At 44.3% G+C, this 24939-nt stretch overlaps 1 protein-coding gene across 7 annotated transcripts in view; it reads left to right on the top strand.

Annotated features, from left to right (window-relative positions):
* Window positions 1–24939, top strand: part of SNCAIP (synuclein alpha interacting protein) — a 133112-nt gene that overhangs the window by 44203 nt on the left and 63970 nt on the right. For 5 of the 7 annotated variants that reach the window (XM_075931948.2, XM_075931947.2, XM_075931944.2 and 2 more), the window contains one exon: window positions 9931–10033. In XM_075931948.2, coding sequence (XP_075788063.2) covers window positions 9977–10033 — 57 coding nt within the window. In that variant the 5' untranslated portion in view covers window positions 9931–9976. Of the gene's footprint in view, window positions 1–7033; window positions 7108–9930; window positions 10034–11546; window positions 11621–15043; window positions 15097–24939 lie in introns of all 7 variants that reach the window. The other 2 variants (XM_075931950.2, XM_075931945.2) reach the window with 2 other exon arrangements.

Raw genomic sequence — 24939 nt, 5'->3', positions numbered from 1 at the left:
GGATCAATGGAAACATTACATGGTCTTTGTTTTCACTATTTGAGTTGCTAGTTTGCAGTTTGTTGCCCAGTTTTAGCGTATAAGAGTGTGTGGCTTCCTGCAGGAAACTAAATGTACCAGTGTTCCAGCAATTTTCTTTATGCAGAATGTAAGGTTGAGTATAGAAATAAAAAAGAAAGTTGTTTTTTCCCCCCATGAGAAAATATTGATTTTTCTACCTTTGATGATTATTCTTTTTCTGTTTTCAAATAGCCCTTCTGCTTTGAAACCATGAGCAGGCAACATATGGTGCCATTTAGATCAGAAATGATGTTGCAGAAACTAAACTCCTTAGAACACCTACATTTTGTATAATTGATGTTTCTTATTTCTGCCCTTTGAGGTTTCTTACTCTATCCTTGTTTATTTTGAAAAGGACTTAGATTCCTGTTTTAGGCTGGTGTTCCTCACAGTTCTGTCTTCAGGTTTCTCATAACTCTTTCAGTCCTTATTGTCTTACATTGAATAATTACAATTGAGGATAAAGCTGCCGTCCTTTTGTTGTCCAAAATGAAAACAAATTGGTCTGCAGCACTGAAGTCTGTGGTGGCTTAATAACAGAAGTAAAATTATTTCTGAAGGACAAGATTGTCAGATAGCTTTCATCTCTTAAAATGCTTCTTTCCAATGCAAAGAGGGATGGATTTTAAAAATAAAATAAAAACATAAAATATAATGAAGCAAATCTCTGATAAGACACACTTTTGTTAACAGAGTTTCTTGTGGTGTAAGGATAGTGAACCTGTAGACCGTGGCCAGCAACCTTTCAGAAATGGCATGCTGAGATTTAACTTATTCACTTCTATTTACGATTCTGCATGCCATTGATACTTTTTAAAGTCAATAATATTCCTACTTACAGCAACTTCATTAATAAATTAAGATGCAGATCTTACCATTTTAGTAACACAGGATTTAAAAAATCATTTAGATCAGAGTTTTATCTGCAACACTCCAAAACAATTCTGTTAGAATCTTTTTCTTACTTGCTTCGGGATACGCAGGCTTAATTCTTGGCTTCATCAGAGACTTCTTGAGTGAGCTCAGGGAAGTCCACAAGGGTACATCTACACAGCAGCTGGAGGTGTATGTTACAGCTCAAGGAGACATACCACACACTACTTTTAGTGTGTTCACTTTTTTTGATTGTATCCCTTTGGTATATATGGTCATGCCAATTTTCTTCCACAATTTGATCTAAGGAAGTGGGTCTGACCCACAAAAGCTCATCACCTAATAAACCATCTTGTTAGTCTTTAAAGTGCTGCATAGTCCCGTCTTCTGTTTCAGTACTTTTAGCTGAATTAGTGGGCTGAACTACTGCTTTGCAGTTAAAAATTCACTCTGTAAGATGTCCAGCACACACACCTCCTGGTGGCACTAAGGGGAGCTGAAGATGCACCCAAGTGTCTGAGTGTAACACTGAGCTGAAATTTTTGAAGTATTTTTTTTCTTTTAGGGCACAGGAAAGGACTCTTTTCTAACACAAAACTGTCTCATCCCAAACTGTCGACATTGTCAAAATGGTTCCTCTTGTACAAAAAATGCCATGCCTTTTCACTAACTCAAATTTCAGAGTCTATTATAACTAGTTACTACCAGTTTTTGGAGGGGCTTTTTGTAAAGGAAAAATTTCACTAATTTCTTTGGGGGGGAGAGGAGAGAATAGAAAAGATGTAGGGCATTTTGAAAAAGAGGAAAAAATTAAAAAATGGGTCCATTTGTCACTCTTCGAAATGTAAATGAATCCATAAGTTAATACTTTGTTTTTCCCCTGTGAAAATAGGTCCTCATATTTCATCCAGTTCTGGTAACACAGGGAAAAACATGAGTTATGCTTTTGTTGACAATTCCCCATCAGAGCCTTTAGCTTTGTTTTTTAGATCTAGACCAAGATATACAAAGGTATTTGGGTACCTGAAGAGGCAGATATATGTCTAACCTGCTTTGCACTCCAGAAAACCCCAATGTCTAACTCCCATTAAAAGTCAAATGAAGATAAATGCAATTCCTATTAGGCACCTGTCTGTCTCTTTAGGGCTACGTCTACATTGGCACCTTTTCCGAAAGGGGCATGTTAATTTCACAGGTCATAATAGGGAAATCGGCGGGGGATTTAAATATCCCCGCGGCATTTAAATAAAAATGTCCGCCGCTTTTTTCCGGCTTTTAGAAAAGCCGGAAAAGAGCGTCTACACTGGCCCCGATCCTCCGGAAAAAAAGCCCTTTTCCGGAGGATCTTATTCCTACTTCAAAGTAGCTTTTTTTCTGGAGGATCGGGGCCAGTGTAGATGCTCTTTTCCGGCTTTTCTAAAAGCCGGAAAAAAGCGGCGGACATTTTTATTTAAATGCCGCGGGGGATATTTAAATCCCCCGCGGATTTCCCTATTACGACCTGTGAAATTAACATGCCCCTTCCGGAAAAGGGGCCAGTGTAGACGAGCCCTAGGTGTTTGTAAATTTAAGCCATTAACACTTCCTTATCTTGCTGCTCCATGGAGCAACTCTTTTAGCAGCTGCTTGCTCAGCAAGACAACTCCCCGTCCCCACCAATCAGGTGAACTCCCTGCCTGTGCCGGGCCGGCTGTGAGGCTCAAGCAGCAGTTCAGGCTCCTTGCTGCATGGCGCAGGGCAGGGCTGAGCTCCCACCCACGTGCCAATGAAAACTGGCTTGCATGCCACTGATGGTGTGCATGCGGTTGGTTGCCCCCTGCGGTAGACACTTGTTTTATATCTGTTTGTGTGTACCCAAACTGTCTTGTAATTTATTTATTGCATATTTAGATGTATGTTACCTCACTGTGTGCAGGTCTGTGTATGGTTCAGATAAGGCACAGTCCCCTAGGCAGTCTCAGATGGGTTTGGGAATGTTTTGTCAACTTTTTATTGCCAGCTGGGTAGAGCCATTCCTTGGTCAACACATTTCAGAATTTATTGGTCTTCTATCCTAATAATATGTCCATACCAAGAAAGCCACCAAAATCTTAACCATACTAATGGAGATATTTGATGCCAAATATAGAAACTAGCTTTATTTCTGATCGTGTCCTGCCACTTAATGTGAACCATCTCTCAAAGATAACAAGAATCAAAATGTTTCTCTACCATTTTAAGAGGGACAGGAACTTCTGGAGAGCCACCTTACTTAACCAAGAAGAGATCCAGTTCTCTTTCCATAAACTGAAATCTAAGATTTGTTGACATTTAACCTGAGTTGTTGAAGACCAGTGAGAACACTTTTGTCGCATGGCTACATGGGCCTTTTCAGACTATCTTGCACAGTTATATAATTCCCGATGACTGGGGTTACTTTGCCTCAGTTTGAAAAGGCTGATGTAACAATTATAGAGGTACTAGAAGATTTACCCAGTGTTGCTCAGGTCCTTAACTCAATTTTTTTTTCAGGGAAAATAGAATTAAAATGTACATGCTTCATTTAAAATCATTGATCTGGGGTGGTACTGGAGATGAATGGTTCAGAATGCAGGCTGCCACGGGGAGAGAGGAAACTATAGACCGGTCAGTTTAACGTCTGTCCCAGGGAAGATAATGGAGCAGGTAATTAAGGAAATCATATGCAAACACTTGGAAGGTAATAAAGTGATAGGGAATAGCCAGCATGGGTTTGTGAAGAACAAGTCATGCCAAACTAATCTGATAGCTTTCTTTGATAGGATAACGAGCCTTGTGGATAAGGGAGAAGCGGTGGATGTCATATACCTAGACTTTAGTAAGGCATTTGATACGGTCTCGCATGATATTCTTATTGATAAACTAGGCAAATATAACTTAGGGCCACGATAAGGTGGGTGCATAATTGGCTGGATAACCGTAGTCAGAGAGTTGTTGTTGTTGTTAACGGTGCTAAATCCTGCTGGAAAGGGATAACAAGTGGAGTTCCGCAAGGGTCTGTTTTGGGACCCATACTGTTCAATATCTTCATCAATGATGTAGATATTGGGATAGAGAGTACCCTTATTAAGTTTGCAGATGATACCAAACTGGGTGGGGTTGCAACTTCTTTGGAGGATAGAGACATAATTCAAAATGACCTTAGCAAGTTAGAGAAATGGTCAGAGGTAAACAGGATGAAGTTTAATAAAGAGAAATGCAAAGTGCTCCACTTAGGAAGGAACAATCAGTTCCATACATACAAGATGGGAAGCGACTGTCTAGGAAGGAGCATGGCAGAAAGGGATCTAGGGGTCATAGTGGACCACAAGTTGAATATGAGTCAACAGTGTGATGCTGTTGCAAAAAAAGCAAATATGATTCTAGGTTGTATCAACAGGTGTGTTATAAGCAAAACTCGTGAAGTCATTCTGCTGCTCTACTCTGCACTAGTTAGGCCTCAGCTGGAGTACTGTGTCCAGTTCTGGGCGCCACATTTCAAGAAAGATGTGGAGAAATTGGAAAGGGTACAGAGAAGAGCGACAAGAATGATTAAAGGTCTAGAGAACATGACCTATGAAGCCAGGCTTCATGAACTGGGCTTGTTTAGTTTGGAAAAAAGAAGATTAAGGGGGGACATGATAGCGGTTTTCAAATATCTAAAAGGGTGTCACAAGGAGGAAGGAGAAAATTTGTTCCTCTTGGTTTCTGAGGACAGGACAAGGAGTAATGGGCTTAAAGTGCAGCAAGGGAGGTTTAGATTGGACATTAGGAAAAAATTCCTAATTGTCAGGGTGGTCAAATATTGGAATAAATTGCCAAGGGAGGTGGTGGAATCTCCCTCTCTGGAGATATTTAAGAACAGGTTAGATAGACATCTGTCAGGGATGGTGTAGACGGAGCTTGGTCCTGCCTTGAGGGCGGGGGTCTGGACTCAATGACCTCTCGAGGTCCCTTCCAGTCCTATGATTCTCACCACAGCCACTTGGGGCCAAGAAAGAAGCACCTCTCCATGGCCACTGCATCTCCAGTGGGCATAGTTGGGGGAGAAGTGCACGTATCCCAGCTGGGACTAGTCCAGGTTCATCTACCCACTTTGCTTCCCAGCCAGAGTGAGGAATGTAGCAAACTAGATGAAGGGGAACAGCCAGCAATGTTCCTGTATGACTGGGAGAGGCTTCAACTTCCCTTTCCCCATGACTCCTTCATGGACACACAGAGGGAGGGAGGCTTGAGGCTGGGGCAGTCCTGGATGGGGGAGAGGATCAGGGACATGCCCTGAGCCTGCGCCTTTCACCTGTTTGGTGATTCTGTCTCTGTATGGTTTTATGAGAAGCAGTCCCATTTCAGGCACATCCCATTGTCCTGGCACAGCCAAACCCTTATCTTGCTTTAAATTATGACAAGAGGAAGCTATATACTGAAATTGGTGGTCCTAACTCTTACCATTTAGGAGGAGTTCTTGAACACACAGGCAGACAGACAAACTCTCTCAGATATATATTTTTAGCAGTCTTCACTTTTGGGCTAATATCTCAAATCAGCAATCCACTTTGTGACAAACTGGGATCCTCAATATAGCTTTAGGCCTGTTTGTTCTGTTGACCAAATCTTTACTTTGAGACAGACTTTTGAGGAGATAACTGAATTCAATATGATGTGCACCAAACTTTGTATAGACTTCTGTCAGGCCTTTTATTCAGTGCATCAAGCTGTCACATAAAAAATCATATGTGGGTCCTGCAGCTCATCAGGCCCAGGATGAAAGTTTCCATTCTTGAAGTAAATAGCCTGGGACCCTGCAAGTGCAAACAGCAGCTGGCCCTTATCAGCTTTAACACATGCACTTGAGCTGGGAAACTACTAAGTGGTAAACAAGTTTGACCTCGGGCTCAGCTCATGAGAATGTTAAGAGTGGCATTGAGCCAGTGCGCCCACACCCAGTAAACAACTGTAGTATAACTAGCGTAGGGAGTCCTGTGCCTGGTGAGTCTCACCAGAGACCTAGACCTAAGAAGGTGTCCTGGATTCCCCCAGCTGGAGCCATATCCACTGGTGACAGGAACGGGACTCCCAGCAGACTGAAGGGGCGTAAGCATTTCTCAGTGCCTGCTACTCTTTTATGTATTGCTCTGCATGTGCTTACTGATGTGTCACTTTGCAATAGCTGTGGAATTATTTGGCAGTATTAACTCGGTAATAGTAGTGATGTAATTAATAAAAGCAACTATCCCTAATCAACTCTGTCGTTAAGTGAATCCATAATCCTGTTTCGCCATGGCCCTATGAGTTGACACAAGCAAGTTTGTGGGATCTGAGGAGGCACCTAAGCACCCTGGGAAAATAATGTCATTGATTAAAAAAAGATCTATAATTGATTTTAACTCAATTTTCCATTCTATGTCAGATACACTGTATGGATTCCTGTCACCAGGGAGTTCAGAAGGGGTGTGTTCTGTCATCATCATTGATTGGTTGATATTTAAGCATGAGGAGGTGTTGATTGGTGGCATGGAGCGCAACACTATTTTTCCTTGAGATTTTGAATACACTCATGACTTTATCTTGTTGGCTGAAGTAGGAATTCAGTTCAGTAAATTACAGTAACTAAGAGCCAATCTGGTCAGGTAAATAGCAATGCACTTTGTCTCATTGTCATATGACTAAAACGAATGCTTGGCCATTACCATCAAGCAGCTTCCAGCTCCAGAAGATAACCCATTCCACTATTAACCTGTCTGGACAGGGCAATGAGCAGGTGGCAACTTCCAAATAGTTAAGTAACCTCATCGTGCAGTAGAATGCTTGAAAGATGTGGACGGTTGTGCTGCCATATTTCAGGCCTTCCTATACGTTGCTTGGGGAATTTATGATGATGAACCTTTTCTAAAGCTGTAGATCTCTTTATACTATCTAATTATACAAACTTAGTTGCATGGCAGTGAAATATGGGTGTAGAGCAGGTGGATTTACATTTTTTAATCCTTTTTTTTATATAGTTATCAATAGTGATGAAAAAATGGGTATAGAGAAGTAATGTTAAGTGGGCCATCCCAACTTCACATAATATGCCATCTTCTTTCTACCTCCCCTCCTAATACAGGTTGGACATCTATGGTCCAGCACCCCTGGGGACCTGAGCTGTCCCAGACCAGGGAATTTGCCAAACCAGGAGAGGTCAGTGCACCCGGGGTCCTCTCCTTGGGGCTCCCTGCCCTGCTGCTGATTCCACTAAAGCTTGCCTGGAACGGCTCCCCACCTTGCTGCCCACGTGCTGCCCCAACGTCTCCCAGAGTTACCGTCAGGGACCATTTGGCTGCTGCTGCTCCTGCTGCCATAGGATGTTCCCCAGGGTTCCTGGCTGGGACTCCCCAGCCGCTGCCAGCCCTGCAGCCTCCGGGGGTTCCCCAACAGGGGCCACCCGGCTACTCTGCCCCATCCCTAAGGCCGCCCCACTGCTGCAGGAGATTCTGTGGGTTTCCCAGCCAAGGCCACCCACGTCTGCCAGCCCTGCTTCAGCTGGGGAGTTCCCTGGCTGATGTTGCCCAGTCATCCCGGCCCCTCTGACACTGGGGGTTTTCTGGGGTTCCTGGCTGGGACTGTCTGGCCTTAGGCAGCTCTACTGCAGCCGGAGATTTCCCGACCACCTTACTCCATTAATGCCAAGGGTTCTCCATCCCAGGCGAGGACTTCCCAGCAGCCACCTGGAGTTGCTGATACCAAGGGTTCCTTGGCCGGGGTGAGGGCTCCTTGGCCCCTACCTGGCACAATTGATGCCGGGGGTTCCCCAGCCAGGGCGGGGGCTCCCCAACTCCTGCGTTCCTCCCACCTCAGGGCTTTTTGCTCCAACAAATATCTGTGCCCCTGCTGGACCACGGATGTTGCCAGATCAGAGAATCCTGGATTTGGGAGGTTCAACCTGTAGCTGGTTTTGCTCTTACGTACAATGCCTTTCACTCCTCCTTATGGCCTATGTCCAGAGATAATGGTTTTTGCAGAATAAAGGATAGTACTGTACATTGTTGCACTGCCTTTGAAGCAGTCTGGGAGGCTGTGACTCAGATTCATAATCCCCCTCCCTCTTCCCCCATTATTTTGTGGAAGGAGAGAACTGCATTTGGTCTGTACTCCCATGTGTATGCTGTGAAACATTCCATTGTAACTACGTTGCTGGGCATGATGGAGGGGGCAGAGTCAATGCTTTACCATTTGCTGCCCTGTTCTTTCTACCACCAGTGTAGTGTGATGTTTAGCAGTTTTGCAGAATCTACTTCTGCACCTGCTTTGCTTCCCAGAATGCACGTTACAAGCATAGGGATACCTTGCATAATTTGGCCACATGTAAGTTGACACATTTAGTCAATGACAAATTGATGTACAAAATGAAGTAGGATTTTTTTCTCATTTTGTGGGACCTAAGCTTGCAACGCTAGAGTTTGATGAAAATATCTGCAGCTAAATATTTTGCCCTGACTAAGCTATAGTTTCCTTCAAAATGTACTATGTAACAGCCTTAAGAAATATGCTGTAGTCTTATGTGCCCATTAATAAACAGGAGGAAAACTCTAAAGGGCCTGTTCATGACACCCTTACATTGACTAGGACCTTACTATGTGTGCGCACTTTGAACATCAATTTGCTATTCAGCAAGAGAACAAAATGAGTGCAATCATTCTGCCCAATAGCTTCCCATTATATAGCACGTTCTGATCCCTCAGATAAAAAAGATGTGGTTTGCTTTATATTATTTTACCCCCATCTCTCTCCCCTGGATATATGCATGTAATACAAACCTCTAACTGAGTCACGAGTGAATTTGTTCTAGAGTAACTTCTGTTGCAGAAGTTGACCCAATTTTGTGTTTCACTCCTCGAACACTGTTTTAAATGAGGTAAAACCTATTTTGTTTTTAAGTGGGAAATATGTAAGATTTGTTCATTCTTAAACAGCTGTCTTGTAGATTACTGTGAGGGAGAAATATGGTAATAGCTTGAGTGCATTTGGGGAAAAAGAATTTTAATTTTCCAAAGAGAACACAGTACTGAAAGATGCTATATTTGCAGTAATTTGATGAGAATCAAGCATTCAGCTTTCCAAGCTTAAAAACTATTTTGAGTACATTTCTCAGTCTTCTTTTTATAAATGTTTCAAGAACAGCTGTTTTAAGATCAACTTTTAGTTTGCAGAGGTCAGTGTATAGGAGATCAATGACTAGTTTTTTATGCCAAAGAATATAACACCTGCAGAATGTTTTGTTTTTTGTTGAAATTTGTATGTTAACGTTTGGTTAGCATATGATGATTCTCTTCAGACCATCACAGCTTAATTTCCATTATTTGTAAATGTGTTGTTTACCACTTGATTATTTACCAGTTGGTCATATTCATGAACTGGGGCTGATTTTTTTTCTTTCAGCTTTTCCTTTGTTACACACAAGTGCTGGATGAGTGAATTTGATACTGTAATAATGTTTAGCACTTAATGCCTTACATCTTAATTATTATTGTTTAGCAACAGAGGTAAATGGATTCATGGCCTGAAAAAGCTACATTTTTAGCACCAGCAAAGTTGCTCTACCAAAGCTAGATCAAGATTGTTGAGTACCCTTGACTCCCATTGAGTCAGTGGGAGCTTAGCATCAAGTGGACTGCTACTATTTAAGGACTTAATCCTGCAACTGTCTCTGTGCAGGCATCCTCTCTGACTTCAGGGGGGCTCTCCAGGGATACTGGGGGGCTGCCAGAACAAGTAGCAGAATTTAAGTCTGTCACACCCTGTTTATATGCAAGGTAGCTGTTGTACTGTATTAGCTGAAATAGGCATATGCACACACAACACATGATACATAGCTAAGAGCAGACAAATTAAATTTAAGGTATTTGGAAGGGTACTTCCAATCCAGCTTCAGTACTTGTTCAATTATATGGTGACCATGCTAAAACGTTTTAAAATAATTTATATTCTTTAATATATAATACCTCATTTTTTGTATATTAATAGGACTTTACTGCTGTACTGACTCACCCAAAATGTGCATAGAAGAATAATGGAAGCCCCTGAATACCTTGATTTGGATGAAATAGACTTTAGCGATGAGATATCTGTAAGTATAAATATTATTTTGTTTATTTAGAGAGAGATGATTTAAATGTCTTGATTTCTACATAAGACACACATCTCATTGTCATTAGAGACCAAAGAAGGCTTTTACCTCATGCGAAAGCTACTTACTTTGCTTCAAATATACACAAATTGAATTCTGATATATAGAAAAAATAAGCAATGACCCCATGTGTTAGAATGAAAATCAAAATTTTTCCAAGAGAAACATAAATCTCTGAAAGGAGAGCTTGCACTTTGTCTGCATATATAAAGATGATTTGCAAATTAGATTAATACATTTATTTTACTTGTACTGAACTGCCTTGATTAACTCTTCTGGTGAATTGCCCATTAAGTTATTACCTATGATCACCAAAAAATAGTTTTAAAAGAATTAAAAGTAGTGACATATGTGCTATCCCCTACCCTATCGCAATTTTGTGTAACCTTTTAATACAGCTAGAGCCAGTAGGACTTCTTGGGAGTCTAAGGCAGAAGTGGGAAGTTTTTTTGGACAAGTGAGAAGGGGAGGGGGGAGGAAAAATCTCAAACTCTTACTGATGTGGCCCCTGACTGAGAAGGAGAAAGACTCCCCACTTTCCCCTTGTACATCAGAGTGGAGCCAGGCCCAGGCTATTAGATTTTGTGTGCTCCAGCTCTGCGGCGGTAGTGGGGGACAGTGGTGGAGGGGGTGGAATGCCAATACGGGCTCCCCAATGCTAGAGGGGAGCCCCGAGCTTCGGAGGCCAGATTCAGGTAAGCTGAGGGCTGGATGCAGCCCCCAGGCCTTAAGTTCCCCACCCCGATCTAAAGAGAGAATGATTCTGTTGAACCACTTTTCTCCTCAGCCATTATTTATGGGCTAATGCCTCCCTCCACGTAGATATGGACTTGAGGCAGTCCAATGTTACTTTTGGAGGCTCCAGCACTAAGCACTATCCTCGAGCTCAGGATTTTCTGCCTCCAGAGGTGGAACAAGTTGGTGGTTCAATTTCTCCCTATCATTTTGTTTTTAAATCTTTATTTGTATTAATTTCATCCATTTGTAGTTTATAATATTCTTCCTCCTCCTCCTTTGGTTTGGTAAATAGCAGCATGGTGACTTCAGCCACCTGAATCTGCTACTGCAGTATCTCCCTTGCTGGGCTCCTCTGCCCTTATTCGAGCCAGGCAGAGCTAACATGCAAATACTTGACTTAAATCTATGAGGTGTTCCATATGTGAAGCAGCCCTGACAACAGCTACAGAGGGTGAATTCTATCCAGCCTATTGCCAGATAACTGATATTCATTCTGCCAGAGTACGTGGCTCGGAGTTGGAGTGACATATCTGGTCTCCACCTTGCTCTGAGGAGACACAACTCCATCACAGAGAACCCCAATCAAGGCCTTCTGAGTTTTTCAGGGAGAGAGTCACATGCATCTGATGAAGTGGGTCTTTGCCAATGAAAGCTTATGCTACTACACTTCAGTTAGTCTATAAGGTGCCACAGGACTCATTGCCGCTTTTTCCAGATGAAGAGGAAGCTAGTTGCAAGAGACTGGATCTGGACCAGGAAAAACAGAAGGGATACTGAAAAGTCTGAGAGGTAGTCATGATAGTCTGTAACTTTATAAAAAAAAAAAAAAAAAAGAGCAATCCTGTAGCACCTTAGAGACTAACAAATATATATATATAGTACCATGAGCTCTAGTGGGTTTTACCCATGAAAGCTCATGATTATTTGTGTGTGTGTGTGTGTGTGTGTGTGTGTGTGTGTGTGTGTGTGTGTATATGTATATATGTATATATGTATATATATATATATCTATATATATATATATATATATATATATAAATAAAAAAAAATGTTAGTTTTTAAGGTGCTACTGGTTAGTTGGGTGGTTGGTTGGTTTGTTTGAAGTAGATACTGAGGTGGGCTTCAAAGGTGGCTTCCCACATACACTGGCTCCTCCCTCCCTCTCCCTCTTTATTAGAGGTACTATCTGTAACGATGAGAGGGTTAATTAGGATACACGTTCACATCCCTGACTAAGGCTGAGACTTATTGGTTAACTAGTTAAACCTTCACATCCCTAACTTGCAGCTGTAAATATTGTAAGCAAAAAAGCTGTTCATGTAAGGTGCACACTAGGGATGTTAAAATGCAGTTAATTGATTAGTCGAGTAGTTCATGGAATTTCCATCGACTACTTGACTAGTCGATAGGCACTTCCGCATTCCTCCTTTGAAATGTAGCCCAATGGGGACTCTTGTACATTTCAAAGGAGGAATGTGGAACTCCGTGTACAGCCCAGAGCCAGCGGGAAGTCCCACTGACTTCAGGCTGCACGCGAGTGCCTGCTTTGAAATATATGAGAATTCCCAGCAGGGGCTCTTGTGCATTTCAAAGCCATGGAGCCTAGGATGAGCGAGGGACTCCCCACTTGACCCCATTTCTGCACAGCATTTCAGTAGATCCCAGGTTCAGTTGGGGAGATTCCAGCTGACCCCAGGTTCTAAGGAAATGCCCACAGAGCCCGGATTCAGCTGGGAAGTCCTACACTGACCTCGGGCTCCCCAGCTGCCCCTTTGAAATGTGCGGAGGCTGAGTTTCAAAGGTGCAGCTGCCGCACAGCTGATCCTCAGCTCAGCTATGCAGCGCTGCCCCTTTGAAACACCAAGCTGATTCCCGGCTCCCTGCTGCATTTCCCCAGAACCCGGGGTCAGTTGGGACCCCGGGTTCTGGGGAAATGCCGCTTGAAACCCAGGGTTAGCTGGGGAATTCCCATCTGACCCTGAGCTCCATGGCCCTTCAGCATTTTAAAGGGACAGTGCCGTTGCATAGCTGAGCTGTGGCTCAACTGTGCGGTGGCAGTGGCTTCCCCTTTGAAACGCTGCCTTGAGGTTTCAAAATGGTAGCGCCGCACAGCTGATCCCCAGCTCAGCTGTGCAGTGCTGCTGCTTTTAAGTACCCCTTCTCCACACACACCGCTTTTCTGCCTCTGTCTTACAGAGGCAGCCAAGCTGGGGGGAATCAACTAGTTGAGTAGTCAACAGACTATCCGATAAGCAAATGATTATCAGATAGTCAACTAGTCTTTAACATCGCTAGTGCACTCTTTGTTGTTATTATAGGAACAACTAATGCAATTCATTCTTCCCTCCCTAATCATCTGTCTCCCCAAGTATTTCTCTTATGAATGGAAAAGAAAAGTTGTGTGTGCTGACTATCTGGTTAGAGAAGGTATTTCAACATACACACATTTCTGTTATAAATGAAACTTTTTATCTAGATTTTTCAGGTCACCGTTATGAGGCAAAGTGCTCTTGTCAAATAACATAAGTTCTTGTAAAGGATTGTATTTTCCTTTTAGCATTTTGGAAGGTGTTTCCTTTTTCAAAAGCTCCAGATGCTTTACTCACATGAAGCCTCCTTTTAAAATGGATTTGATTTGTATCTATGTTTATACTGACTTATATTTAAAGGGGGGAGTGGCGGGGAGTAGGCCAGTTGTTGAGTCATTACAAGACAGTGATCCAATCTTGAAAGGATAGGTTATTCTGGAGATCTGTCTTGTTATCACTTTTCCGAATTAGATTATGTCCTGTAACCTCTTTCTAGTCCCAGTTTTACAAAAAACATAGAGCAGAATAGATGTATCCTCCTCTTGCCTCTCCCATTGTGCCTGATGCTACTAAATGGTGGATTTCACTACCAGTTACACTGTTGTACAGCTGAGATTGCCCATGCTGTTAGGAAGTATTCTGACCTCTTGCTGAACCTTTGATCTAATGGCGTAGATTATAGAAGAAGAAATTCTATCCCCATCCCTAGGTAGGAGAATGAAGGAGTTGATGTCAAAGGCAAGATTAGCTTGAGTGATACTGGTTTTACCACTATGTTCATCTCTTGTGTGGTCAAATGCATGAGTACACAGGCTTGGCACAGAAATGTGTGCAGACATGAGAACTGGGCAGAATTCTCCCTTTTATCAATCCACAGAACACTAATGCTGCTGCTCCTCTAATTTCCAGTTATGTACATTTGGGGGGGGGGGGGAAGGGTTGTTGTTGTTTAGGGCTTGCTGTCAAGCTTTTGTGGCTTTCTGAATCTTCATATTTCATCTCCATGCTGCTGTGGAGAGAGCAGCTCCAGAGCACGTTTGTTAACATTTTCAACTTTCCTGCTAGACTTCCTGTTAAGATCCAAAGCAGATAAGTAGTTACAATCCAGTGGTTGTTCTGTGGCTTATGTGAAGGGCTGTAGTGGTCTCAGTCCATTTTCAGTGTACTGATGTCCATACCAGAAAGTCACTATCCCAGATGAAATCCTTGTGGATCATCTTGGACAAGATGTACAGATCTGAATGGCCACAGAGGGACTGCCTTTGGAATACTAAAGCTGTTTTAAATATAAAATAAATATTTATTTTGTCTTAATTTTACGTGTGTTTCTCAGTAAATAGAAACTATAACTTTCTGTTCCATAAAATGCCCATTTTTTAGACTCTTAGGATACCATCCATTAAGTATCACAAATCACAGATTTATTTGGGTGGAGTTTATAGTCAGTACAGTAATGTAACTCTAGTTTATACTGTACTGAGATATTCTGTTTAAAATTAAAATTACATTTGGTCCCCAACTGGCACATCTTCACTTATTACTGTTATGAAAGAGCAAGTGACATGGGCGTATAGTCGACAAGAAAAGCAGGAAATGGAGCAATTTGAAACTTGTAAATAGCATTTAATCTCAGATAGACCTATAAAAACCAGTATATGCAAGTTTAACCTTCACCCTTTCCCAGTCAGTCCTCTGGGGACAGATAAAATAAGTCCCATTAGTAAGTTGTATACTGGTCTAGTGGTCCCTTTATGGTTTCTTGCAAGCTGTTCACTACTCTTCCATGTTAAGCAGTTTGAAATTATTAATACCAAATGTTCCAGTTAGGATAGAGGATGTGTTAGGTATTGTATATGCACGCAGGAAGACATTCTGTTTCCCAACAAGCTTTGCATGGATACAGGGGTCTGTCAGCTTCGTGTCAGTGCTGGATTGGAGATGGAGAAGATGCTGCATGTGAGTTTAACAGTAAGAGGAAATTAAATACAGCAATAAAATTTTGTATTTACATAGATTAGCTATTGCACTCCTTGATTAATTGGAAATAATGTCCAAGCCTTTTGTCTTTTATTAAAAAAATTGGCTGTCTTCAACAGCTGCTCACCCAAGCCAAACATTGATCAGCTCATCTGAAGAAGTGGGTTTAGCACATGAAAGCTCATGATACTACAGGCAGTCCCCGACTTACGCGGAACCGACTTATGTCGGATCCACACTTACGAACGGGGCTTTCTCGCCCCGGAGGTCGAGGTAGCGGACTGCTATCTGCGAGCTCCGGGGCGAGAGAGCCCCCGTTCGTAAGCTGCTCCGGTGCCCCTGGTCTGCTGGAGACCGTCTCCAGCAGACCAGGGGCACCGGGCGGGTTCCCGCGCTTCTGAGGCTTTGCCAGAGCAAAGCCTCAGAAGCGCGGGAACCCCCCACGGCTGCCACTTCAGTCCCGGTGCCTGTGGTCTGCTGGGGACCGTCCCCAGCCGACCACAGGCACCGGGATTGAAGCCGCAGCCGCGGGGGGGTCCCGCGCCTCTGAGAATTTGCCAGAGCAAAGCCTCAGAGGCGCGGCACCCCGCTGCCGCTGCGGCTCTGCTCCCCGTGTCCCTGGTCTGCTGGGGGGGGGGGGGGCGCGGCTAGTGTGCCCCCCTCCCCCCAGCAGACCAGGCTTTTGTTTTGGACCCTGGAGCAGAGCAGCTGGGGCGCTGCCGATTGGTCCTGCAGCGCCGCTCTGGGCACTACTGGACCAACCCGGCAGCACCCCAGCTGCTCTGCCCCAGGTCCTGATTCAGCCGCTGCTGGTCAGTTTCAGCAGTGGCTGAATCAGGACGCCTGGGGCAGAGCAGCTGGGGTGCTGCTGGGTTGGTCCAGTAGCGCGGAGGAGCGGTGCTACTGGAGCAACCCAGCAGCACCCCAGCTGCTCTGCCCCAGGCGTCCCCAACTCAGCCGCTGCTGAAACTGACCAGCGCTGACTACAGGAAGCCCGAGGCAGAGTTGCTCTGTCCCAGGCTTCCTGGAATCAGTGCTGATCAGTTTCAGCAGCAGCTGACTTGGGGAAGCTTGGGGTTCTTAAGTTGAATCTGTATGTAAGTCAGAACTGGCGGTCAGTTTCAGCAGAGGCTGAATCTGGACGCCAGTTCCGACTTACATACAGATTCAACTTAAGAACAAACCTACAGTCCCTATCTTGTACGTAACCCGGGGACTGCCTGTATATATATTGGTAAGCCTCTAAGATGCCACAGGACTACTTATTGTTTTTAAAGTTACAGACTAACATGGCTAGAATTCTGAAATTTTTGAGCAATAGGCAGAATCAATTATCATCCTTTTACAGTGAGACAGAGTAGAAGGCAGTTAAGACTTAGACTTTTTCAGATTCAAACAAAAGATTTGCATAATAAAATATAAAAACAACTCCTGACTGTTACAAGTAAAGAATAAAATACAGAATAAAATATATGTACATCAAATGATACAAATCACACACATAAGCATGAAGACTCAAAATAGGGCTGTAAATGTGTTAATCATAGTCAGTTGGCTCATAGTTGATCCTCTTGGGAAGTAGATTATTTTCTTATAGTCACGCCACCAGCCTGTTATTTTCTTTTCAGTTATGAATGCTATTCTTTATGCTTGATTGTTTTAATGTTTAGCTAAGTGAATTCTGAGTTTGCAAAAGCACAGAGACCACTGACATGACATAGGCAAAGTTTGTGTGTAAGCTTTTTGGTTCATTTTTTATATCAAATCTGTTGTGCTTAGGCAGCCATTTGGATCAGATGTGCAGTATAAACAAGTGAATTAATAAAATGTGTTGTAAGGCTGCTTTGCTACTTCATAATCTTGTTCCTGACCTGCATCACCCACAGTGTGTTCTGGACTTAGATTGTGAATTTGTGGAGTTGTGAATAAGAGTGCTGTAAGGCATTCAAAAATCCTGTAGGGCAGGGGTGGCCAACCCACAGCTCGTGAGCCGCATGCGGCTCTTTGATTAAAAAATTGCAGCTGCTGATGGTACCACTCAGGTTGGCCGCTCTGCACAAGGCTGCTCACGGCCGGGCTGCTCTGAGCCACGTTCCAGCATGTGCTCACAGCCCGCCTCTCTGCTCACAGCCCGTCCCCTTTTCCCCCCTCCCACTCACAGCATCCCAGCCAGCGCATTCTCATGGACCGCTGCTCTGCTCGCAGCACCTCCCATGTTCATAGCATCCCAGCCAGTGCGTGCTCAAGGCCTGCTGCTCTGCTCACAGCTCCCGTCTCTTCCCCTCCTTCCCCATGTGCATGGCTCCCAGCCAGCATGTGCTGAAGGCCGGCCATTCAGCGCACGCACCCCAGCACCTGGAGGGAGACGCACATGGCAGTAGCTGCTGCTCTGGGCCTTAGGTTAGAGCGGGGTGGGAGGGATTGGATTGGCACAGGGCAGGGAGCCTGGCTCTAGGGGAGTGGAGGAGGATTGGATTAGAGCAAGGAGGGAATGACTGGCTCTGGGTGAGGGGAGAGGAATGGAGAAGGAGATTGGCTTGCGGGCGAGTAGGTCTGGCGTCTCAGTAAGCACGTGCGCTGCTTCCCCCTTCCCCAACCAGCCAGTATGTTTCCTGAACAGCTAGTTCTGTGATGCGCCAGCAATTTCCTTCACCTACTGCCTACCTGTGGGGAGGGAGAGTCCCAGGACCTCACCAGCTCCAACTGTTCAGGATGTGCGTGGCTGTCGTGGGGAGTGAGGAGCATGGTGTGTGCTTCCTGAGCAGTCCTGGGACTCCCCCTCCCCCTCCCCACAGGCAGGCAGCAGGGGAAGGAAGTTGCTGGCGCACCACAGAACTAGCTGTTCAGGAAACGTGCTGGCTGTTTGGAGGAAGAGGAAGCAGTGCACGTGCTTACTGAGATCCCAGACCTGGCACACAGCTGTAGGATCCCCAGGTACTGGCTCCAGCTGTCCCTGTCCCCTCCCCCTGGCCAGACCGCCCCCACACACACACACAAGTCCCAGCACCCATCTGTCCCCTGCCCCAGCACACACCAGCGCCCTGCCCTAGCACCCTGCCACCTGCCCCAGCATTCTGCCCCAGCACCCCGTCCCCTCCCCCTGGCCAGACCCCTCCACGAGTCCCTGCCCCAGCACCAGCACCCTGTCCTCTGCTCCAGCACCCTGCCCCAGAACCCACCAACACCCTTCCCCTTTCACCAGCACCGTGTCCCCTCCCCCTAACCAGAACTCCCCTCCCCCCATGACTCCCTGCCTCAGTACCAGCACCTTGCCCCAGCAATCTGCCCTAGCACCATGTCCCCTCTCCCTGGCCAGACCCTCCGCGCCCCCCCCCCCCCCACACACACATGTCTCTGCCCCAGCACCCTGTTCCCTGTCCCCACCAGCAGTTGGGGCTTCGGAGGTTTTGGAGGGGGTGTGTGTGTGGTGTGGTGTGGTTTTTTTTTTTTTTTGCATCTCACTTGTGTGGCCCCGACTAACTTTTCTGTAGGTCAATGACACCTGACTCAAAACAGGTTCCCCACCCCTCTCATAAAAAAAGACAATGCTGAAACATTTTGTGTTTGACATAATATTTTATTTAAAAATGAATCCTGGCCAACAAGCCCCCAATTGGAACCTAGCTCCCATCTGGCCGCAGCATCATAACACTCCTGTACCCCCCCCCATGCCCCAAACCTCAGCCTATCACTGGAACCCCCTGTCCTGAGCCACTCGCATCCCCAAACTCCTGCACCCCCACATTCCCAGTCTTCTGCCACATCACTCCCACACCATTCACACACTTCAAATCTGTGTCCTGAGCGCATCATACTCCCAGCCTCCCTGACCTGAGCCCCTCATGCACCCCAGCCCAAACTCCTGCAGCTTGCACAGCACCCCAACCCTCCACCTGACCTCAACACTCTCCAGCCTGGAGCCCCCTCGCTGAGCCAGCATCCTCTTCTCTGCTTCCTCCTGTACCCAAATTACCTCCCAGAGCTTGCACCTCTCACCCCTTCCCACACCCAAATCCTTCATTCTCACCCCAGAGCCTGCACCTCCTGTTTCAACCCAGTGAGAGTGGCTCTTTTCTGAAACATTCTGTAATGTTATTGTTATCACTATATTTTGCATACAATATATATATGCATAACTTAAATGAATTGCATGCACCCCTGGGGCAGCTAGGACATGCAGCTTTTAATGGGTGCCCTGGCGTGACATTTTTTTCCCCTTCCCTCTCAACAACTTTTCCCCCAGAGTCCTGGCACCTATATAGATAGATATATCCACCACTTTTTTGGCTCTTCATCTCTAACAGGTTGGCCACCCCTACAGTAGGGAATAGTTAAGAGTCGACCACCTTACTCATTTTCAGTTGCGACTTGAGCTAGCATTTATAACCTTGTCTCTCAAGGGGGGGAAAAGGAGTGCTTTTCATTTTACTATGGAAGCACTATGTATGATGATGCTTTCTATGTATTGAGATCTAGAACTAGTAAAGCTGTGTAAATAGCAACCCTTTAAAAGTGTCCTGAATGAGGAAGGTACTGCACAGTTGTAAACCATGAAGTAGCTAATTTTAAAGTGTTTTAAAACACTTTAAATGTTTACAGTTTCATAATTTGATAAAGTTTAATCTTAACTCTGGTAGTTAACTCTGATCTTTTTGAGTTAGTGTTAATATCCAGAGTTACAATATAGTATATCACTTAAAGAATTTAGTATCCATCAAGAATTTTGAATGGTAGGTCAGAATTTGGAATTAAAATGTAATTTTCTGTAGGTGATTTCATGTGAATAAAAGACTACTAGATTGCTGCATTTTCCAGAGTAGTATTTAAACAAGAATGGTTTATTCTAGGAAAAGTTCTGTAATGTTAATAACACCTTATAAAAACATAATTGTAATGTGAACAAGAAGCTGTCTGTATCATCTAGCTAAAAACAGAGGAGTTATGAGTTTGAGATCAAGATGGAGGCACTGGAGACCCAATCCATTGCCAGTGAAATCAGTTAGAGTTTGACCATTGACTTCATTAGTAGCAGGACAAAGTCCTTGATGGTTTCAGCAGTCACTATGGACCTGATATTTGTGGTTGTCATGTTCCCATTGAGGTGCTGAGTGTCTCTTGGGAAGTTGTAGTGAAAGTTATCACATTAGACAAGTGATAGACTAGCCATGGCCATTATTGTCACTATACATTTTATTTAATTTTATTTTTAAAACTGTTTCTGTTGCCTATCGGTGCTTAAGATTTAATTTTTCTTCCATTACTTTTCTTTCTTCTGTTATTGGGCTGGCAATGAATTTTAAGTTTGAATGACCATGCATAAACTGTCCCTATTTCCCTTACCCAAAACAAGAAACAGAAATTAACAAACTGAGAATCACTTTGTCTGTTCTCCAGCCCCCACGCTTAAAACTCACTTAAAAACACTTCTAGTGTTGCAGGGCAACCAGCTGTGTTCATAATCCCTGCTTGACTACACCACTGTGACAGGTTGGCATCACTTGATGACCTGATCATACCATTGAACCCCACCACCCTGTCCTGAGCCAGAAGCTCTGGTGTCCCCCAGAAAGGCCCACAGAGTTGGGATTTCAGCCCACAGCAGAGTAACATGGACACTTAGAACAGCTCAGTTCCAGGAGGGCTCTGTTGCAGGGCCTTAACACAGCATCCAGGTGCATTGTCCCAATGGGATCAAAGCCCTAGATAAATACATCTTACCCTGCATAAAAGTTTTTACACAGAACAAGCTCACAAAATATGCTCCCTGTATCATCGATGAAGAGATATACACAGCTCTTGTTCCTTCCTAGATAACCATTTTTTACACTGGATGTAATAGTCCCTAGTCTCTGTCAGAAGCTGGGAATGGGCAACAGGGAATGGATTACTTGATGATTTTCTGTTGTGTTCATTCTCTCTGGAGCACCTGACATTGGCTACTGTAAGAAGATAAGATGCTGGGACAGATGGGCCTTTGGTCTGACCCATTATGGCCATTCTTATGTTCTTAAAAACAAAAAGTGATTTTATTAAATATAAAAAGTAGGATTTAAGTGGTTGCACGTGATAAGACTGATCAGAGTAAGTTATTCTTCTTAAACCCTTGTACTCCGAGTGGAGCATAGGTCATCCACAAGTCTCCTCCACTTCACTCTGTGAAGGTGTGGTTGGTTGAGGAGAGGCTTAATTAGTACGTATAAAACATTTTAAGATCCTTGACTAAGAAGTGGAAAATAACATTACAGGATTGTGAATAGCAAACATAGCGTTCAGAATGGGAGGCCCACAGCAATCAACGTTACCGTTTGATCCATTGAGTAAGCTAGAAATTCTGGCTGGAAGAAAGGTTAACAAACAGGAGTGGATTGGGACTGGAACTAGAAAACTGGAGAAGGAAGTTGCAGGGGGAAGAACTGGCAGTGGCTTATGCTTTTAGGGCTGGGAAAAGTCTGCTACAGGAAGCAAATACTATTACCTTCTAGCAGCTCTGTAGTTTCTCAGCTGAAAGCATCTTCTCTGTATTGACCACAAATGCAGATAGCAGAAATGCAAAAGTGCAAAAATATTTCTGAGAACAGAGGTGGGTGGGAGGAAATCTGTTAATGAAATCAAGCATACATCCTTAAACATCATCATCTGATTTATAACACATTCAGTTGACTTTTTTGAATATATTTTAATACAATGTAGACTTGACAAGAAACTTTGTACGTCCAGGAGAAGAAGGGAAAAAATCCTGAAAAGGAATGGATTTTCACTTTTGAGGATGCCTGGCAAAACACATAACTATGGAGTACAAAAGGCCTAATTCAGAATGAAATACAGACTGTGTAACAGTTTAACCTATACTAGCTGATGTTACAAAGCCACCATATTTCTTTGGAAATAAGATGCTTCTATTAAGTATCTTAATATGCTGGTTCAACATTATCTTTTTTGTGTGTGTGTGTGTGTGTGTGTGTGTGTGTGTGTGTGTGTGTGTTAGGGATGCAATAGTATAGTCGATTAACTGATGAGCAAAAGCTTATTGGTTAATGCTATAGACTACACGCAATCTCCCTCCCCTTCTTCTCCCTCCCTCTCCCCCAGTCAGCAAATTTTTTAGTAGGCTGGCTAGTAGCCCGGCTCTACTGCCTCATGGTGGGTCAAGGACCTACCCCGATGCAGCTCTGAATTTAAAGTGTATTAGGAGCCGGGTGGGCAGGCAGGCAGCCTGGCTCAGTCCTAGCTTGTTTTGGGTCAGGGACCTACCCAGCGATGTGGCTCTGCATTTAGTGTATTTAGGAGCCAGGCGGTCAGGCAACCCGGCTCAGTTATGCCTCATCCCTCCCAGGAGCTCAGCCCACTCCTGGAGAGGGGCTGCTGCTACCCCATGCTGCTGCTTCTATATCAGAGGCAGCAGCATGGGGCAACAGGCAGCCAGTCCATGAGGGGAGCTGTTTTTTTTTTTTTTTTTTTAAACTGGCTACCCTCACGAACCAGCACCTGCCTGGTACCACATGCTGCTACCTCTGATACAGAGGCAGCAGCGCAGAGTGGCAGGGGGCTCCTCGGGAGTGGGGCCAGAGTACTGGCTGCCATCTCCACCCCTGGGGACTAGAGAATAGGCAAGTAACTGATAAGAATTCCTGAGGTTAATCATCTGTTCAATTAACCGACATTTAACATTCCTAGTATGTATTTGTATTTGATGGTATCCTTTTCTCACCACCCTTCACGTATCACTTACCATTTTAGAGTATATCTACATTGGAATTAAAAACCTTGGCTGGCCAATGCCAGTTCACAGGGTTCAGACTAAAGGGCTGTTTAATTGTGATGAAGACATTTGGGCTTGGGCTGGAGCTCCAGGCTCTTGGACCCTGTGCAGTGAGAGGGCTCCCAGAGCTTAGACGGCAGTCTCAATCCAAATATCGACACTGAAGTTAAGCAGGCCCTTTGTCCAAGCCCCTTAGTCAGAGTCAGCTGACATGGACCAACCATAGGTGTTTGATTGCAATATATGTAACACTAACAGATGGAAGTGAACCTGGGACCTCTGGAGCTTAGTGTATGAGCTTCTACTGCATGAGCTAAAAACCTCTCAGCTAAGGCTGTAAAGGCTACTCATTCTTTCTCTCTGTAGGTGGTCTCATGCACACTGCATAGAACGCTACACAACACTCAGCAGGCGTGTGGGTTACTGACTTCCCCTAACTGAGGAAGCGCATCCTGAGCTTCAGTGATGTCCCAGTGGAAATCCCAGATGAGCTCCCACTTGTAACACCGACAGGCAGAACCAACCGGGAACCTCTAGAGCAGTGTTTCTGAAACTGTTCTGCGGAATCACTCTCAGAAACACATTAACTGGATGCCCTGGTTTGTTTATTTAACTGCACTGCAGCCATGGAGCCTTGCGGCCACCCTGGTTAATTTACCCGCGCCATGGCCACAGAGCCTCGCAGTTCCCATTGGCTCTGTTTCATCCTTTGTAGCCAAGGGGAACTGCGGGGAGCAGTGTGGGCCGGGCCACCACTTCCCGCAGCTCCCGTTGGCTGCAAAGGATGAAACAGAGCCAATTGGAGCTGCGAGGCTCCGTGACCACAGCGCAGGTAAATGAATCAGGGTGGCCAGTTAATGTGTTTCTGAGAGTGATTCTGTGGAACATTTTCAGAAACACTGCTCTAGAGTTTAGTGCATGAGCTTCTACTGCATAAGCTAAAAGCCAGCTGGTTTTCTGGGTTTCTGAAGCTCAGGATGCACTTCCTCAGCTAGGGGAAGTCAGTAACTACACACCTGCTGGATGTGGTGCGCTGTTCCATGTAGTGGCACTTAAATCACCTACAGAGAGAGAGAGAGAGAATGAGTCTGTTCTACAGCCTTAGCTGATAGCCAGCTGGCTTTTAGCTCAAGCTGTAGAGGCTCCTGCACTAAGCTCCAGAAATGCCGGGTTCAGGTTCAGGTTCAGCTCCGCCTATTGGCATTACACATAAACATACCCTTAGATTATGAGCAGGGACCAAATATTTTTATATGCCTGTACTACTCCTTAGTATATAGGATGTCTGTCCAGGTTGGGTTCTCTGGGTAGCACTGCAATATAAATATTCATGAATTAAAGTTCTGAGGCTGAGAATGCTTAACATTTTCAGTTCCCATGGACATAAATGCAGGTGCCCAATATCTCTCAGGATTTGTAGGCCATAAAGGAGAAAAGTAGTATGTCAGGGAGAGAGAGAGGGTGTGTGTGTGTGTGTGTGTGTGTGTGTGTGTGTGTGTGTGTGTGTGTGTAAAAGAGAGAGAAAGAGAGAAGTAGCCATATTTTACTTGAGTTCATTTGACTCAAAAAGAGTAAGTTATTTCTGTAATTGGTCACCTGAGATTTACTTTGTATGATTCAGTGGCATATTGTCACTTGAACTTTAATTTGCTTCAGACATGCAATTGGCAAACTGTCAACATAAAAACAAAACTGGTATGACAGTTGCTTTTTTGTGTGGAAAGCTGCCATGTTTTTGTATGTTATTGTTCCGCTTCATCTGTCAATAGCAGACTAGCTAAAAATATTCCTTCCTTTAAGAACATATGGCTTTTATACATTCCTCAAAATTTTGTGCTATATTAATCCTAAATACTTTTTACTTGTGACTGGTTTTAATAGATCTTTTAAATGTTCAAAAGCCATTGATTTTTTTTCCCAAAGGCATAATGATTTTCAAATATGTGTTGGTTTGGAAGGAGACTCTTGTGACACTCTAACACTAGATTAAGGGCTTCTTGATATTGATAACCAGATTTCTGTTTGTGGGAAATTGTATTTTTATACTGTTGGATCATATGGCA

This window comes from Pelodiscus sinensis, chromosome 6 (genome assembly GCF_052426305.1).
Source record: "Pelodiscus sinensis isolate ZL-2025 chromosome 6, ASM5242630v1, whole genome shotgun sequence".
NCBI lineage: Eukaryota > Metazoa > Chordata > Testudines > Trionychidae > Pelodiscus > Pelodiscus sinensis.
The sequence above is the reverse complement of the archived record's forward strand: the minus strand, read 5'-3'. Positions and strand labels throughout refer to the sequence as shown.